General features: G+C 47.7%; 1 protein-coding gene across 1 annotated transcript; it reads right to left on the reverse strand.

The window, feature by feature from the left end:
- Nucleotides 1-12,718: 12,718 nt before the first annotated feature.
- LOC134612623 (serine/threonine-protein phosphatase PGAM5, mitochondrial-like) lies at nt 12,719-18,144 on the reverse strand. The gene is made up of 6 exons (XM_063457028.1): nt 17,994-18,144; nt 16,128-16,300; nt 14,624-14,758; nt 13,774-13,862; nt 13,560-13,690; nt 12,719-13,252 (listed from the first exon to the last, which is right to left on the reverse strand). Exons 1-6 carry the CDS (start codon nt 18,134-18,136, stop codon nt 13,102-13,104), a joined length of 822 nt encoding a protein of 273 aa, XP_063313098.1. The 5' UTR covers nt 18,137-18,144; the 3' UTR covers nt 12,719-13,101.
- Nucleotides 18,145-18,527: the final 383 nt, after the last annotated feature.

Genomic DNA, 18,527 nt, shown 5'->3' on the forward strand with positions numbered 1-18,527 from the left:
GGTATCAGGGCGCACAGGCTGTAATGCTGGGCGAGACCTCCGCTGTGCCCGATCTGCTTGTGAAAATCTTTCTGACAACGGCAATGTGGATTGTCAAGTTCAGCCTCATATGCAGGAGTGCTTGCAAGTGTGGGATTTCGGCAGGGGAGGGCTGGCAGCCTTAGGCCTGGGGGGCAAAACCAGTCAAGTGGCCCATTGCGCCACCAAATCAGTTCACCATCCATGCCCACCTTTTTCTGGTTTTATAACGGATATTGATGTTATGCTAATCAGTAGCTCTTTGCCATACCCGCTCCTTCACGGCTCTGACTTTCAATGTTGTCAGAGCACAGGCTGAGAATCTCTGAGCCTGTGCTCTGACTCACTAACTGAGCGCCGGAACCACGAGGGAGAGGATATGATCTGACTGCACCTACTGCTGGTGCGCACCAGTGGACCACCAGCGAATCGTTTAAATTAAATATGCTGGTGTACCCAACTTGTGAGCTGTGTTGGCCGCCGGGCGCCTCTGTTGTCATGGCACCCTGCGTGACCGCACAGCTTGCCCACCCCAACGGCTGGCCCTGCTGACACACACTGATGTTACTACTTAGACATCCCTCAATATTAATACAGAGATGAGAGTAAACACCAATAAACTGTGGAAACAGAGCTGATCCCCCCCAAATTTATAAAGGTTTGCTTAGAGGATTTATTCAAGATTAAATCATGCCTCCTCCTCTCTCCCCCATGCGCTGCTCTGTAGGCTGGGAGGAAGTGAAGAGTAATCACAGTCTCCCAGCACAACGCCACCTGTGGCTGCATGGGGAACAGCTGTTTAATGTAATGCTTGCAGGACGGCCAGCTGCTGCAGAACCTCTTTGTTTCCGTCTCTGCAAAGGGCTCCAGGCACTGCTTGTTGTGAGTGTGAGCCACTGTAAATTAGGGGCAGAGGGCACTTGCACTGCGGTCAAGACAGGTCTGGGCAGGAGGAGAGTGCAGTGCAATCAGTGCACTCCCCTCCTGTGGGTCACCAGTAGACTGGTGCACCTGCCCAGGATCAGAACCGGTGCAAGGATTTTTGCCGCCCTAGACAAAATATAAATTGCTGCACACAGTGTGTGTTTACATTAAAAAGCCTGCAGGGACCAGCTATAGACACCAGAACCACTTCATTAAGCTATAGTGTCCCTTTAATGTGAGGTAAATAATAGATTAGTGTCACTAATAATATACTAGATTGCCTACTTACAATTAGATGAGGATGATGATGGGCTGCAGTTTGGCTCCACTGGTCTGGTGTAGAACAGAACCTCTGGAGGCTGTTTGCAACTGTGGTCACAAAATTCAACGTTCTGGGAGAATTGGAAGCAGCTCCATTTTTGGGGGGCCTCTTACACAGCTCAAGGTCTGGGCTCCAGTGCCTGACGGTGAGTATGCCCATAAGGCCCACTCATAAGTCCACTTATATGTTCCACCCACCCATGAGCTCGCTCACAGGGAGTGGAGTGTGTAGGGGATGTGTTATGTGTTATCTAATATGTGCATAGGCGTGCGCACGGGGTGTGCCGGGTGTGCCTGGGCACACCCTAATCACACCTCCGTGCTGCACTACCTTTGGGCAGACTAACATGTCGGGTCCTCGGTCTATGACCGAGGACCCGACACAGGAGGGGGCCGGCGGCGTGCACACAATGCCGCCGGGTGAGAGGCCCCTCCTGTCCGTCTGCCCTGATCCTCAGTCTGCAGCTCCGCCGGGAGTGAGCTGCAGACTGAAGTATCTTGCGATCTCCAGCCTGTCAGAGCGTTGCCACGGCAACGCTCTGCCTGGAGATCGCGAGACTCACCATGTGGTCTGCAGCTCACTCCCGGCGGAGCTGCAGACTGAAGAGAGAGGGCGCCCACTGGACCACCAGGGAAGGTATTTAAACCCCCCTCTGCCCCCTGTCACTCACTGCCCCCCCACCCTGCCTCTGCACCCATACCCCCCCTTACCCCTGTCCCTAGCCCTCTAACCCCCTAACCCCTGTCATTTACTGCCCCCCACCCCCCCCTAACCCCTGTCCCTACCCCTCTAACCCCTGTCACTACCCCTCTAACCCCTGCCACTACCCCTCTAACCCCTGTCCCTAACCCCTGTCACTACCCCCCAACCCCTGTCACTACCCCTCTAACCCCCTAACCCCTGTCACTACTCCCTCTAACCCCTATCACTACCCCTCTAACCCCTTTCACTACCCCTAACCCCTTTCACTACCCCTCTAACCCCTGTCACTACCCCTCTACCTCCCTAACCCCTGTCACTACCCCCCTAACCCCTGTCACTACCCCTCTAACCCCCTAACCCCTGTCACTACCCCCTAACCCCTGTCACTACCCCCCTAACCCCCTAACCCCTGTCACTACCCCCCTAACCCCTGTCACTACCCCCTAACCCCGTCACTACCCCCCTAACCCCGTCACTACCCCCTCTAACCCCTGTCATTACCCCCCTTAACCCCTGTCACTACCCCCTTAACCCCTGTCACTACCCCCCCAACCCCTGTCACTACCCCTCTAACCCTCTAACCCCTGTCACTACCCCCCTAACCCCTGTCACTACCCCCCTAACTCCTGTCACTACCCCCCTAACTCCTGTCACTACCCCCTAACTCCTGTAACTACCCCCTAACCCCTGTCACTTTCCCTCTACCCCCTAACCCATGTCACTGCCTCTCCACCCCCCAACCCCTGTCACTGCCCCTCTACCCCCCTAACTCCTGTCTCTACCCCCCAACCCCTGTCACTACCCCTCTACCCCAACCCCGTTCACTGCCCCTCTACCCCCTAACCCCTGTCACTACCCCCAACCCCTGTCACTACCCCTCTACCCCCCAACCCCTGTCACACCACTCTACCCCCCTAACCCCTGTCACTGCCCCTTTACCCCCCTAACCCATGTCACTGCCTCTCCAACCCCCTTAACCCCTGTTACTGCCCCTCTACCCCAACCCCTGTCATTACCCCTCTATCCCCAACCCCTGTCATTACCCCTCTATCCCCCTAACCCGTCACTACCCCTCTACCACCCCTAACCCCTGTTACTACCCCCTAACCCCTGTCACTAACCGTCTACCCCCGCTACCTCCTGTCACTGCCCCTCCACCCCCCCACCTCCTGTCCCTCTACCCCCCAACCCCTGTTGCTGCCCCTCCTCCCTCCTAACCCCTGTCGCCCACACAGTGCACCCCTCACAATCATACACACTGTACCCCACACACACTGAATCCCTCACAATTACACAAACTGTACCCCTTACAATTACATACACTGTACCCCTCACAATCACACACACTGCACCCTTCACAATTACACCACACTGTACCCCTGTCCCTAGCCCTCTAACCCCCTAACCCCTGTCATTTACTGCCCCCCACCCCCCCTAACCCCTGTCCCTACCCCTCTAACCCCTGTCACTACCCCTCTAACCCCTGCCACTACCCCTCTAACCCCTGTCCCTAACCCCTGTCACTACCCCTCTAACCCCCTAACCCCTGTCACTACCCCCTCTAACCCCCTAACCCCTGTCACTACCCCCTCTAACCCCTATCACTACCCCTCTAACCCCTTTCACTACCCCTAACCCCTTTCACTACCCCTCTAACCCCTGTCACTACCCCCCTAACCCCTGTCACTACCCCTCTAACCCCCTAACCCCTGTCACTACCCCCTAACCCCTGTCACTACCCCCCTAACCCCCTAAACCCTGTCACTACCCCCTAACCCCTGTCACTACCCCCTAACCCCGTCACTACCCCCCTAACCCCGTCACTACCCCCTCTAACCCCTGTCACTACCCCCCTTAACCCCTGTCACTACCCCCCTAACCCCTGTCACTACCCCCCCAACCCCTGTCACTACCCCTGTCACTACCCACCTAACCCCTGTCACTACCCCCCTAACTCCTGTCACTACCCCCCTAACTCCTGTCACTACCCCCTAACTCCTGTCACTACCCCCCTAACTCCTGTCACTACCCCCCTAACTCCTGTCACTACCCCCCTAACTCCTGTCACTACCCCCCTAACTCCTGTCACTACCCCCTAACTCCTGTCACTACCCCCTAACCCCTGTCACTTTCCCTCTACCCCCTAACCCATGTCACTGCCTCTCCACCCCCCAACCCCTGTCACTGCCCCTCTACCCCCCTAACTCCTGTCTCTACCCCCCCAACCCTTGTCACTACCCCTCTACCCCAACCCCGTTCACTGCCCCTCTACCCCCTAACCCTTGTCACTACCCCCAACCCCTGTCACTACCCCTCTACCCCCCAACCCCTGTCACACCACTCTACCCCCCTAACCCCTGTCACTGCCCCTTTACCCCCCTAACCCATGTCACTGCCTCTCCAACCCCCTTAACCCCTGTTACTGCCCCTCTACCCCAACCCCTGTCATTACCCCTCTATCCCCAACCCCTGTCATTACCCCTCTATCCCCCTAACCCGTCACTACCCCTCTACCACCCCTAACCCCTGTTACTACCCCCTAACCCCTGTCACTAACGTCTACCCCCGCTACCTCCTGTCACTGCCCCTCCACCCCCCCACCTCCTGTCCCTCTACCCCCCCAACCCCTGTTGCTGCCCCTCCACCCTCCTAACCCCTGTCGCCCACACAGTGCACCCCTCACAATCATACACACTGTACCCCACACACACTGAATCCCTCACAATTACACAAACTGTACCCCTTACAATTACATACACTGTACCCCTCACAATCACACACACTGCACCCTTCACAATTACACCACACTGTACCCCTCGCAATCACACACACTGCACCCCTTACACACTGCACCGCTCACAATCACACACACTGCACAGCTCAGCTCACAATCACACATACACTGCACCTACGTATACTTGTATTTGTGTGTGTGTATGTATATATATATATATATATATATATATATATGTGTGTGTGTATATAAAAATACATATACACGCGGCGTGTGTGTTTGTGCTTTAGGGTGCACACCCTAATGCAACAGGCTGCGCACGCCTATGAATATGTGTGCTTATGGTATGTAGTGTATAGGGATACCAGTTTGTGCAGGTGATGCAGTGAGTTTGTGTGTAGTGGAAGCAGTGTGTATTTGTGTATAAGGGATGTATTATGTGTTTCTGGTTGTGTGGGGATGCATTGTGTGAATCTGTGTTTGTATGCATAAGGGATGCAAGGTGTGTGTCTGTATGTGTGTGCATTGAGTGTAAGAGATGCATTGTGTTTCTGTGTGTATGTAAGAAAAACAGTGTGTGTGTTTGCATGTGTGTGTAAGTGTTTGCATTGTATGTTTCTGTGTATGTGTGCAAATGATGCATTGTCTTTGTGTGTAAGGGTTGCATTGTGTGTGTGTGTAATGGATGCATTGTGTGTTTCTCTGTGTGTAAGGGAAGCATGTTCAGTTTCTGTGTATGTATAGGGATGCATTGTGTGTTTCTGTGTATGTATAGGGATGCATTGTGTGTTTCTGTGTATGTATAGGGGTGCATTGTGTGTTTCTGTGTATGTATAGGGATGCATTGTGTGTGTGTGTGTGTGTGTGCGTGTAGTGTTAAAGAGCTCCCTGTCTTGCCCCCTGTCCTATAGAGCTGTCCCTTCTGTCCCTTAGAGCTCTCCCCCTGCCCCTTAGTGCTCTCTCCTCTCCCCCACCCTCCCCTAGCGGTCTCTTCTCACACTCACCCACCCTCCCTGTGCTCTTCTCATCCCCCCTCCACCCTCCCTGTGTTCTTCTCACTCCTCCCTCTGTGTGTTCTCACCCCCCCTGTGTTCTTCTTACCCCCCCTCCCTGTGTTCTTCTTACTCCCCCTTTGTTCTTCTTACCCCTTCTTCTTATTACTCCCCCCTTCTTCTTAACCCTCCCACTTCTTCTTACCCCCTCCTTCTTCTTCTTGCCCCCTCCTTCTTCTTCTTACCCCATTCTTCTTCTTACCCCCTTCTTCTTACCCCCCTTCTTCTTACCCCCTTCTTCTAATTACTCCCCACTCTTGTTCTTACTCCCCCTCTTCTTACTCCCCCTCCCCTCTTCTTACTCTCCCCTCTTCTTACTCTCCCCCCTCCCCTCTTCTTACTCTCCCCCCTCCCCTCTTTTTACTCTCCCCCCCTTTTTACTCCCCCCTCCCCTCTTTTTACTCTCCCCCTCCCCCTCCACTCTTTTTACTCTCCCCCTCCCCTCTTTTTACTCTCCCCCCTTCCCCTCTTTTTACTCTCCCCCCTTCCCATCTTTTTACTCTCCCCCCCTTCCCCTCTTCTTACTCTCTCCCCCCCTCCCCTCTTCTTACTTTCCCCCCTCCCCTCTTCTTACTCTCCCCTCCTCCCCTCTTTTTACTCTCCCCCCTTCCCCTCTTTTTACTCTCCCCCCTTCCCCTCTTTTACTCTCCCCCCTTCCCCTCTTTTTACTCTCCCCCCCTTCCCCTCTTTTTACTCCCCCCCTTCCCCTCTTTTTACTCCCCCCCTTCCCCTCTTTTACTCTCCCCTTCCCCTCTTTTTACTCTCCCCCCTTCCCCTCTTTTTACTCTCCCCCCTTCCCCTCTTTTTACTCTCCCCCCCTTCCCCTCTTTTTACTCTCCCCCCCTTCCCCTCTTTTTACTCTCCCCCCCTTCCCCTCTTTTTACTCTCCCCCCTTCCCCTCTTTTTACTCTCCCCCCCTTCACCTCTTTTTACTCTCCCCCCTTCACCTCTTCTTACTCTCTCTCCCCCCCCTTCTTCTTCCCCCCCCCTTCCCCCCCTCCCCTGTAGGTGGCCGAGCTGCACTCCAGTCCGCGGTCCCGGCCGGAGTGATAGGAAGGTGCTCAGTGTGCACCTTCCTGTCAGTCCGGCCGGGTACAGGAAACAGGAACTCCTGTCAGGGATGGGGGATGGGGGAGGGGGGCTGGCAGAGAGCGCTTACCTCTTCTGCAGCTCCTGTCAGCTCCCTTCTCCTCCGTGCCGGTCCGTGCAGCTCCTCTGCCAGCTCACACTGTAAGTCTCGCGAGAGCCGCACTATGACCCCGTGGCTCTCGCGAGACTTACACTGGGAGCTGACAGAGGTGCTGAAAGGACCGGCGTGGAGGAGAAGGGAGCTGACAGGAGCTGTAAGCGCTCGCTGCCAGCCCCTTTGTCTGTATTATGGCAATGTAAATTGCCATAATACAGACACTGACTCGAATATAAGCAAAGTTGGGTTTTTTCAGAACAAAAAATGTGCTGAAAAACTCGGCTTATACTCGAGTATATACGGTATACAAACATAGCCAGGATTCAGCTGTAAGCATTTGCAACACTTACAACAATCAAGTAACATACATTCATATAAAATGTAAGTTACTTAGCCAGTCAATGTAATGACAGGAATGAATAAGTAGATAACTCCCTAATTCCCACGGTATTAGGGAGCTATCTACTAAAAGGCTGAAAGACCTAAATTGGTCTTTCAGCCAAATTTACTAATACTTAGTAAAGATTACTTAGTATTAGTAAATTATGCCCCTACTCGCTATACCGTGAGTAGGGGCATGCTTAGTAAAGAGTGAGCAGCCTATGGCTGCTCACTGTTAAAAAAAAATAAAAAAGGGTCCCCCCTGCCTGACCGGGTGGGGGCCCTAAAGTAAAAAAAGGTGGGGGGACCTATTGTCCTCTCCACCGGCCCCCACCCCTGAGCGGCGGGTGGGGGCCCTAAAGTAAAAAAAGGGGGGAGGACATATTGTACTCCCCACCGGCCCCCACCCCTGAGCGGTGGGTGGGGGCTCTAAATAAAAATTGGGGGGGGAGGGACCTAATGTCCTCCCCCCTGGCACCCACCCCTGAGCGGTGGGTGGGGGCCCTAAATACAAATGGGGGGGAACCTAATGTCCTCCCCCCTGGCCCCCACCCCTGAGCGGCGGATGGGGGCCCTAAATACATATTTAACCCCCCTCCCCCAAAAACCCCTAGTTACCCCCTCCCCAAAAAAATAAACTCCTACCTACCCCCCTCACCCTAAAAATAATGAGGGGGAACCTTTAACTAAATACCTGTAAAAATAAATAAAAATAAACTTACCATTCAATGTTTTCTTTCTTCTAAAATCTTCTTTTTTCAGCCCACGCTGTGTAATTTTCCCACGCTGTGTAATTTGACTCATAACACTCTGATTGGTGGATTAAGTAACCAGAGAGTTATGAGTCAAATTACACAGCGTGGGAAAATTCCAAAGAACTTTCCCACGCTGTGTAAAATGACACAGAGCACTCTGATTGGTGGATTTCAAACCAACCAATCAGAGTGCTGTGACAGGTAAATGTAGAGACTTACCTGTCAGTCTCTTCATTTACCTGTCAGAGCACTCTGATTGGATGGTTTAAACCCACCAATCAGAGTGCCCTGAGCCTAATTGCAGGGCGGAGCAAGGCTTTATAAGCCTTCCCCCGCCCTGCAGAGCTCAGTCTGCGCAGAGCCCTCGCAGGGTGAAGATGGGTTTGGGAACCCCTAGTCACCTGGGGGGAGGGGGGTTAAATTTTAATTTAGGGACCCCACCCACTGCTCAGGGGTGGGGGCCAGGGGGGAGGACATTAGGTCCCCCCCTTATTCTTGTTTAGGGCCCCTACCCACCGCTCAGGGGTGGGGGCCAGGGGGGAGGACAATAGGTCCCCCCATTTATATTTAGGGCCCCCACCCGCCGCTCAGGGGTAGGGGCCATGGGGGAGGACATTAGGTCCCCCCCATTTGTATTTAGGGCCCCCACCCGCCGCTCAGGGGTGGGGGCCGGGGGGGAGGACCTTAGGTCCCCCCCATTTGTATTTAGGGCCCCCACCCGCCGCTCAGGGGTGGGGGCTGGGGGGAGGACAATAGGCCCCCACCCCTTATTTTTGTTTAGGGCCCCCACCCACCGCTCAGGGGTAGGGGCCAGGGGGGAGGACATTAGGTCCCCCCATTTGTATTTAGGGCCCCCACCCGCCGCTCAGGGGTGGGGGCCGGGGGGAGGACAATAGGTTCCCCCCCTTATTTTTGTTTAGGGCCCCCACCCACCGCTCAGGGGTGGGGGCCAGGGGGAGGACATTAGGTCCCCCAATTGTATTTAGGGCCCCCACCCGCCGCTCAGGGGTGGGGGGAGGACAATAGGCCCCCACCCCTTATTTTTGTTTAGGGCCCCCACCCACCGCTCAGGGGTAGGGGCCAGGGGGGAGGACATTAGGTCCCCCCCATTTGTATTTAGGGCCCCCACCCGCCGCTCAGGCGGATATACAGCCGCTCTAGAATATACAGCCCTATCTTCTATGATTCTGTCCCTGCTAAAATCAAATCGAGTATAAGATCGAGTGGAGGGTAGAGGGTTATAAAGACTTTCAACTATCTGTATCTAAGTTGCACGTGGTCTGTCTCCCTCCCTCCCTCCCTCCCTCAAAAGTCCCGAAGCACGTTTCGCAGACTTGCGGCTCTATCAGGGGAACCGGGTATACGTTAGGTCACAGTTTAAATATCCCGCCCTATCTTCGGATTGGCTTAAGGTTTTTGCCACCGTAGGAAAGGGGGTGGAGCCAGGCCATCACCGCAATTAACCCTACCGGGTCCGAATTCTTGTACAAGCGGATAGGCACTGTATCTACACACATCAAAGTGTAGTTATAACGTGATATTCGTTAGCATCATAAAATTCAGCTAGAAAGAGGATAACGCTTTGAGAACACATGGGAAAAGTACAGCGACTCATAGAGTAAAACGTCCTTGAGCTGGATAACAAAATTAACTCCTCCAAAGTGTCTCACATGTAGTATATCGAAAATTGGCAACAAAGTTGCTTCCAATCATTCCAACTACTTGTTAGAAAATATTACAGAAGGAATTAACAGAGTGTTTGTTCTCTCTATTGCTTTCACCCCCTTACTTCTTGTATATAATGAGAATTTTTTTTTAAAAAGTCACTATTGTACATACAGTAGGAGATTATTGTCCTAGGTGTAGATCTAATCTTTCATGTAATATATAGAGCTATTAAGTTTAACTTAATTTTTGTTTTATTGGATAAGCAAATGTTTAATATAGGCATATGTTTCCCACAATTCTTCAATGAGATATGGAGATACAATGGGTCACAAACAGTTATTTCATTCCAGGGAAGTTACATATCACTTTTCCTTTTTATGAATGAATAAACGGGGTAAAGTTAAATTACTCATTTAAACCTTTAGGATACAATGTTTGAAACGTATAAATCCATCTGGACTCAGCTTTTAGTAAGGAGATATTGATGTCTCCCTTTCTGTGATTCTGAAATATTTTCTGAATCACCTGGAATTTTAACACGCTAGGTTTTGAGGCATAATTTAGTCTAACATGTTTAGCTATAGGTGTTTCAATGTGTAAATTCAAGACTGAATTGACATGTTGTAAGATCCGTCGACGCAATTGTTGATAGGTCTTGCCGATGTACTGTAAACCACAGACACATGTTATAAAGTACATTACATTAGTGGAGCTGCAATTAATAAAGGTATTGATCACTACATCTTTGGATGTTCTCTTATTGTGCACCATTTTAGAGGGTAAAATGAAATCGCAAGCCTTGCAGTGGCCGCATTTGAAAAGACCCTTTGTTTGAAGCCATGTTGGTGTAGTTTGTACTGGTTTTAAATGGCTATGAGTTAAGTGATCCGCCAGATTTTTGGCTCTCCGAAATGTCATAGAGGGTTGATTAGAAATTGCATCCTTAAGGCATGTGTCATATTGTAAAACCGGCCAATTTTTGGATAGCACCTGTAATGCCGGGTTCCAGTTTCTATCGTATGTCCCTATAAACCTAGTTGTGCCAGGGGTGGTGGAGATATTTTTGGAAGGTCTGTGTAGACTTTCTGATCTGTCCACAGTCTTGGTCCTTTGGTAGGCTTTCTTTAGAATCCTATTGGGATAACCTAAATTTTTAAATCTTGATCGTAATTCTTTGGCTTCCTTTTCAAAGTCTTCCAGGTTAGAGCAATTCCTTTTTGCTCTTAAATATTGGCCATAAGGTATATTGGCCTTGACGTGATGGGGGTGGAAACTTTGCCAGTGCAGCAAACTATTTGTTGCCGTGGGTTTCCTGAAAAGTACTGTAGTAATTTGCCCATCATCCAGAATGTTGATCGTTAAATCCAGGAAGACTTGTTGGTTCTCATGAATGACATGGGTCAGCTGGAGATTAATTTGGTTGTCATTCAAGGTATCCACCATTTCTTTGAACAGTTGAAAAGAACCTAACCAGAAAATTAACACATCATCTATGTAGCGATACCATTTAAAAACAGATGTGTAAATTTCATTTGAGTTTGTAAATACCATGGTTTCCTCCCACCACCCCAAATACAGGTTTGCATAGCTGGGTGCACACGACGAGCCCATGGCAGTGCCCCTCAGTTGTAAAAAATATTTGCCATTAAAGGTAAAGTAGTTGTGTTTTAGTACAAATTTTAACAGTGCCAAAATGAACCGTTGTTCTGGTTCATTAAAAATTTCAGACTCAAGGAAATAAGCCACCCCCCATCAGTCCCTTATCATGTGGGATGTTGTTATACAATGCTACCACGTCCAGGCTTGCCACGTACGTATAAGGTGGCACAGTAAGATTTTCTAAGACCAAAAGGGTTTGTTTAGTGTCTCGTATGTGGGATTTCAGGCCCTGGCCTAAGGGCTGTAACAGCTTGTCCAAAAATTGGCTTGCTCTCTGTTGTGCTGTGGTTACCTGAGACAATAGGTTTCCCAGGGGATTACTCAAATCCTTGTGCACCTTAGGGAGACAATAGAAAGTCACTATGGTGATACTATCTTAGATACAGATAGTTGAAAGTCTTTATAACCCTCTACTCGATCTGATTTTAGCAGGGACAGAATCATAGAAGATAGGGCTGTATATTCTAGATAGATTTTGAGGAGACAGGCTTTTCGTCTACTTAGACAGCATCTAGGTTTAGACTTTAGGTGGGGACGTTGGGGAACTTTGGTGTACGGATTTCTCACTTCTCACTTACCCCTCCCCCCCCCCCTTTCCCTTACAGTGCAGCTAGCCACTATTTTACTTATGTGGCATTTTCTTTCATTAGACGAATTGTATAACGATTAGTCTTCTGTTTCTCCTCTTTTCTACAAGCCCTGTCTTTTTCATGAGTTCTGTCCCTAGTATTTGTTTTTCGTTTTATACTTATCACTTTTTTTAATTGATCATTAAAAGTTAAATTTTATCTAAGGGACTGCTGTTTTCAATACTGGTATCAAGTAGGTGTACTGTTCTTCCTGTACCCTCTAGGTATACTAGTAATTTCTCTAGTTACCTTTCTCCAGCGCCAGGCGGGGAGCTCTTCTCCTCTGATCCTCCTCCCCTCCTTCCATTCGGATGAATGCGCACGCACGGCAAGAGCTGCGTGCGCATTCAGCCGGTCTCATAGGAAAGCATTATCAATGCTTTCCTATGGATGCTTGTGTGTTCTCACAGTGAGAATCACACAAGTGCCTCTAGCGTCTGTCAATGAGACAGCCACTAGAGGCTTTGAGGGTTGGATTAACCCATTTATAATCAGCAGTTTCTCTGAAACTGCTATGTTTATCAAGAAAAAAAAAAAAAAGTTAACCCTAGCTGGACCTGGCACCCAGACCACTTCATTAAGTGGAAGTGGTCTGGGTGCCTAGAGTGGTCCTTTAAGCATTGATACATTAGTTCCACATAAGAGGAGGAACAAGAAACTTAATGTTAGAAAGTCTGTTGCAGGACAAAAGCAAAGTAGCTGGGAATAGTATTCACTTGCATTTATTACCATTTTAAAGTGCATAGAAATTGACAGTTGAATAACTTCACTCATTGTAAGTGGTTTTTGATGCATATTACTAAATATGTGCAGTAATTAAAGCATACCACCCTTCATTACTATTCTGTGCAAAACACCACTCTAATAAGTATAGAGTAAACATGTCCCAACATCCCTGCTACAGATATGTCAGTCTAATAGTCTCAAATACAAGAGAGCAAACTTTCCACTGACAAGGCCTCAAGTGGAAAAGGCTTCAATGATTATTCTGTAATCACATGTCCTGCTTGTCACACCAGTAGGTAGAGTCAAAACAAGTCCAACACAGAAGAGGTCTCCAAGATGATCCAGCTATGCACCAGTAAGTTTCCCCGGGGGCATATATCCAGCATCACCGAGTGTAATCAACGACACATCCCCATTGGAAGAGACCACCATCTTGGTAATGCTTCCATGGTACAGAGACATCCTAAGCCAACCATCAGGTTGGAATTGCAGTGCCCTGTGAAGATATACAAGAGGTGAGAGATTCATGCTCTACAGGTCAAGAAAGGTTATGAATTCACACTTGTTTTGTGCATCTACGTTAGCATCAATCAAGAATCCTGGATAATGTGTTAATTTAGGATTAGATAGTTGCCTGTTTACATAAATAAAAAATGTGTTCTAGTGATCTTAACTTCTGACAAAGCCAAGTATTGGCATTAAGAGTAGTGAATCCAACAGTCACCAAAGCCAGCCTTAGTAGAACCATCCCATCTGTTGAGAAGAATGATATTGGTTGGTGACAGTAGCTAAATAGCATTTACCTGCATACAAAGTAGCGGATGACATTATCATGGCAGACTATAATCTCATAACTGTCTTTGGTTTGCTCTGGATCCGCACGGTGGATGTACTTCCTGAATGCAGCCTCAATGCGTGGGCCATCTTTAAAATACTGAAATGGAGACAACCATATGCTAAAAAGGAACAACATTAAAACCCAGAAACCCATCATACTGTTTCAGGTAGCCATCTTACATCGAGATCTGGTAGCCACCTGGATTCTGGAGGTACTGGCCGTGTTGGAGCTCCTTCATGAAGCAAGTTAGAGCTACACATTTTAATACCTATAGAAAGGAACACTGGGTTACTACAATGTTATTGGATAGAGAAGAGAGCTCACCAAGACTAGAATTGGTATAACATTTCAGCTTTGTAAATAGCATACATTGAGGTATACAATCACACAAACCATACTAGATGTGATTTTACAGTGTTTGATTAACTCAGAATTTTAATACAAGACAGACAAGTATGGCACTTTGTGATTTTAGAAGTCTTTGAAAAACAAAATTTGAAGAGTTATGAAGGTGCACGCAATGTTACTGGAGTAACTTTTAGTGTTAGTCTAGGTAAAACCAGACCCTATATCTAGATACCTTCACCCCTGAGTCCTGACAATTATTCATGTTTGTTGTTGTTTTTTTTTTTTTTTTTTAAACCATGCGCTACCAAGTGTCCCTTAGTAACAGCTACAAACGAGTGATCACGTGGGAGGGTATGCTTGTATCAGAAGAATCATTCTGGTCTAAAGGGACTGATTTTATATCAAACACCTGCTAAGATGGAGGATTATAGGATAAGCACCATCTCCTACCACAGAACACAGACTGCTCTAGTTAGGTAGAAGGCACACAGCCTGATCTGCAGTTTAGTGAACAAGCCTGACTGTTGCCATCAGAGATGCAGAGCATGCAAGTGTCGTTTGGCTCTGAGACAAGAACGTGTACAGATAATACTTTGGTTCTGCTTTACCTTAAAACATAAATAAATGGTCTATTCACAAGATAACTTTCTGTAGAACCATTATTCCGTGCACACATCTCACCTGGTAATCTACGGCTGATTATTTCAGCAGTTTCTGTGGATCTGGTCAAAGATGAATAAACAATGCCATTAAAGTTAATCCCTTCATTTGCAAGAGTTGCCAGACGCTGTCCAGTTAAGTCTGCCTGTTCACGTCCTGCAGAGGGGAAGCACAGAATGTAGTTAAAAGGGACACTGCAGCCTACAGACACTAGATATATATGTAGGCGTATAAAACCGATGCATTTTAAAGCAAACATTCACTTTTAGAGTTCCTGCAAGTCACCAGTGCTTCAATCTTCCTAAAGTGAACTCTATTCTATCAATATAGTCAGGTTACTATTTGTTGTCACATAGTGACTAGATTTATTTATAAATCCCTCTAATCTTTGTATGCTTTAGGGCACGGCTGTCCAGCTTGCGGCCCCCCAGATGTTGCTGAACTACAACTCCCATGATTCTTTCAGTGAAACAGATAGCCAGGGAATCATGGGAGTTGTAGTTCAGCAACATCTGGGGGGCCGCAGGTTGGACAGCCCTGTTTTAGGGCCGCATCAGTAACTAGTTCTGCTACACTATTTCTCAAGGAAAGTGTTGTCTGCAGTGCCAACAGACATTGCATATAGAAGTTGAACTAAACTGACACTTTACTATTTGAGGTCACTACTAGAAGTCCAGCCTGAGGAGCAGTGTATTAAACTTCCTCACCAGATAACACTGCAGTGGAGTGAGGAACTCAATGCATGGAGCCAGGGTTTCTTAGAGACTGCAGGGGAGAATGTAGTCAAGGCTTGGAGCTGAGGGAAAGCTGTCAGGCATGGTCTCTTCACACTGCAGTAGAAGCACTGGTCTTAAACAATGCAGCAGGCATAGAGTCAAAATGAAGGCTGCAACAGAGGGAAGTTAAGTTCTGCTAAATCTACCCCCCCCCCCCCCCCTCCCCCGATCTTATGAACTGTATCCTTAGCAAGTGCTCCTCTCCCCCCTGCCAGACTCTTTACAGGAGAAGCATTAGAGGCTTCTCATTGAGAAGCCTCTGAGAATTGGTGCCCATGTGCACTCCGATTTGTACATGCACACCATTGCACATGCCAGCTTGTGCATGTCTGGTTTGAGGTCTGTGGAAGGAGACAGGCACACTTAACAGAAGTGGCAGGCATGCTCTACTTAAGTCCCTGGAAGTAACAGAAAGCATACAAACCTCGCTGGCTGCCAGTACGCTTTTCCCTAGTAAATTCATTAAAGGACCAATTCCTCATAGAAATCAGCACTTTTGTAAAGTAGTGTTAAACTAGAATACTCCTCACCCCTATAGTTTTTTGGTTGTGGAAAGGTTCTTTAAGGCCCTTATCACAAACGATCATGGGATCATCAAGGAAATCACTTGCCAACTGGTTTCATCAGCTGAAGCGGATTAGATGTAAAAACTCATTAAAATTATATTACAAAAGGAGCACAGCTACGTTTAAAGGGACAATTAAGAAAGTCGATGTTTCAGACAGTCACTTAATACTACAAAGTCTCACCCTTGCCAGTTAGGGTTCTTTCAGATTCACTATCAGCATTGTTGTACTGACCATGTCTGATCAGGTAGATGTGTCTACTGACTTTAGCATTACATGTCTTCAGCTTGTCCTCACGCTCTTTTTCTGTGCACCCTTTCAGATCATTCAAATTAATTAGCGACATTGGTTCACGGCTGTTTTGGGGTGGGGAGAATAGACATTTAAACAGTTCAGTAAGAAAATCATAAGGCAGATCTGTGGAAATGCATTTTCATATGTTTATGACTTATATTTGTCACCTGTACAAACATCACAGCTTTTACACTATATATAACAAAATGAACCAATACTTTTGTTCTTAAAAAGGACATGTCATTTTTCATTGCGTGTATATGCAAGACCGCTTGAGCTAAATTAACCAATAAGTATCAAGGCTTTATCTGCTATAAAGCCATGGGGCATACAAATATTTTATAAAGGTTTTTATTGAAATCTGTTCTTTGTAAGATGAATGGACACTTCACATTTCAGCAAGCTTAACAGAGTTATGGGTCTGGAGTGTCCTTTTAACACTTCAAGGGACACTAGGCACCCAGACCACTTCAGCTTATTAAAGTGGTCTGGGTATATTGTGTCCCAGATCCCTTAACCTAGCAGTAGTAATTATTGCCGTTTAATGAACTGCAGCGATTGCCACCTATGCGCATTAGATCCCCTAATGCGCAGAAGAGGGCCCTAAATCAGCTAAGTGATTTTTTTTTTTTTTTAAATCCCCTCAGCATTATGGGAGAGAAGGGGCACTATAGGGAGTTCCAATGACAAGAAAACATCAACAGCAAGCATAGGCAACCTTCACACTCCAGATGTTTTGAAATACACCTCCCATGATGCTTTGCCAGCACTATGGATGTAAAAGCATTATAGGGGATATAGTCCACAACATCTGGGGTGCCCAAGGTTGCCTACCCCTGACAGTATCCCAGTAAATACTTACCTTTTTCCTGGTCTTCCATTAAGAGAGCAACTAGGTGGATATAAATAACACTGCAGGGTTAAAATGACAGGGCCACTGCACCCAGACAATTTCACTGAGATTAAAGTGACTAATGGGGATAGTCAAGGCTGGAATGGCTGTTTTAAACAAGATAATATACACACACAAAAAAAAATAAAAAATTGAAGTGGCTGCGATAATTGCACAAGATCTCATATGTTGCAAGTTATCTTGAACCGGACAAGAGACCAGACAGATGGATGCTACTTCTCAAAAAGCCTGACTTTATCCCATGATAGTCATAGTGCAAAATTTCAGTATGACACTGCACACAGATTGTATGTTGCCACCAGAGTATCCATTACAGAACAAGAACACCAGGCTTGTCAGTGTTAATTCTGTACATAAAACCAAACAAAACGGTAGTAAGTGTTAGAGGAAAGTATGAGATTTCACTTTATAGAAGAGACCGTTTGTGACCAAACAAAATACATAAGACCCAAGGAAATATTGCAGAAAGGAGCAGTGGGTAATTCTTCTCTGCATGCTTGCTCTGTACAGACTGCGAGAGCAAGTATATCCCACACCAAAAACTTAGTAAGTCCCAGTTGACTATGCTGTAACTGGAGGTAGCACCATTTGTTAACTTTTTCTCCCCATCAATTAATACTACTTTTATCATCTGAAAAAAAAAAAAAAAAAAAAAAACCTAGCTCAGGATAATTAAATTCTGCGGACAGCCCCTGGATTTGAAGCAGAATGATCTCAGCTCCCTATACTAATGGCAGGTTCCTGTTAGATGGTCAGCTCTATAGCGCTCAGTACGGATATTCCAAGCCCCGGTACAGAACATCCCATCACAGGATCCTTTGCTTCACCCAGCAGGTACTCACTAATCCCAGTTCCTATCCCAGCGCCCAGGGTGCACATGGGGCCAGAGAGACACCAAGTCATCCTCACTCTTCCCCACAGACACGGCGGCAAAAAGAGCGACAGCAGAACCCCCGGCGGCGATCACAGCTCTACGGAGAAACATCTCGGCAAATTACCAATCCCAGAGTGATACTGAACTCACAGCTGAGCCGGGGATTCATATAGTGCGGGCTACTGGAGCCTGAGAGGGACATAGCCGCAAGGCATGCCGGGAGTTGTAGTTTACTTTGTATTGTAATGAACGCTTACTTTCCAATTATTCTGCCTGTTTAGAAACAAAATACTTATATCACTCGCTGCTTCACTGGTTCCTCTTTTCTTGGTGCTAAGAGAGAATAATAATAAGCTCAGCATGTCTGATGTAGATGGGTGTATACACTAGTAAACTTACACAGATACATTTTGTTGTCTGTTTAAACTCCTCGATCATTTCCTTAAAGTTTTTTTCTAGCACGTTCTCGTGTATTTGGTGTCCCTGGTTATTCATATTTGGC

The sequence above is a fragment of the Pelobates fuscus genome, chromosome 5, assembly GCF_036172605.1.
Source record: "Pelobates fuscus isolate aPelFus1 chromosome 5, aPelFus1.pri, whole genome shotgun sequence".
NCBI lineage: Eukaryota > Metazoa > Chordata > Amphibia > Anura > Pelobatidae > Pelobates > Pelobates fuscus.

What these genes read in the sequence shown, in the direction of transcription:
- LOC134612623 (XM_063457028.1), bottom strand. Translation starts at nt 18,136, where the DNA reads ATGTTTCTCCGTAGAGCTGTGATCGCCGCCGGGGGTTCTGCTGTCGCT. An exon ending in TGGGATAGGAACTGGGATTA is followed by an intron (nt 16,301 to 17,993) that starts GTGAGTACCTGC and finishes ACCCCAAAACAG; the next exon opens with CCGTGAACCAATGTCGCTAA. An exon ending in GGTGGCTACCAGATCTCGAT is followed by an intron (nt 13,691 to 13,773) that starts GTAAGATGGCTA and finishes TCTCCATTTCAG; the next exon opens with TATTTTAAAGATGGCCCACG.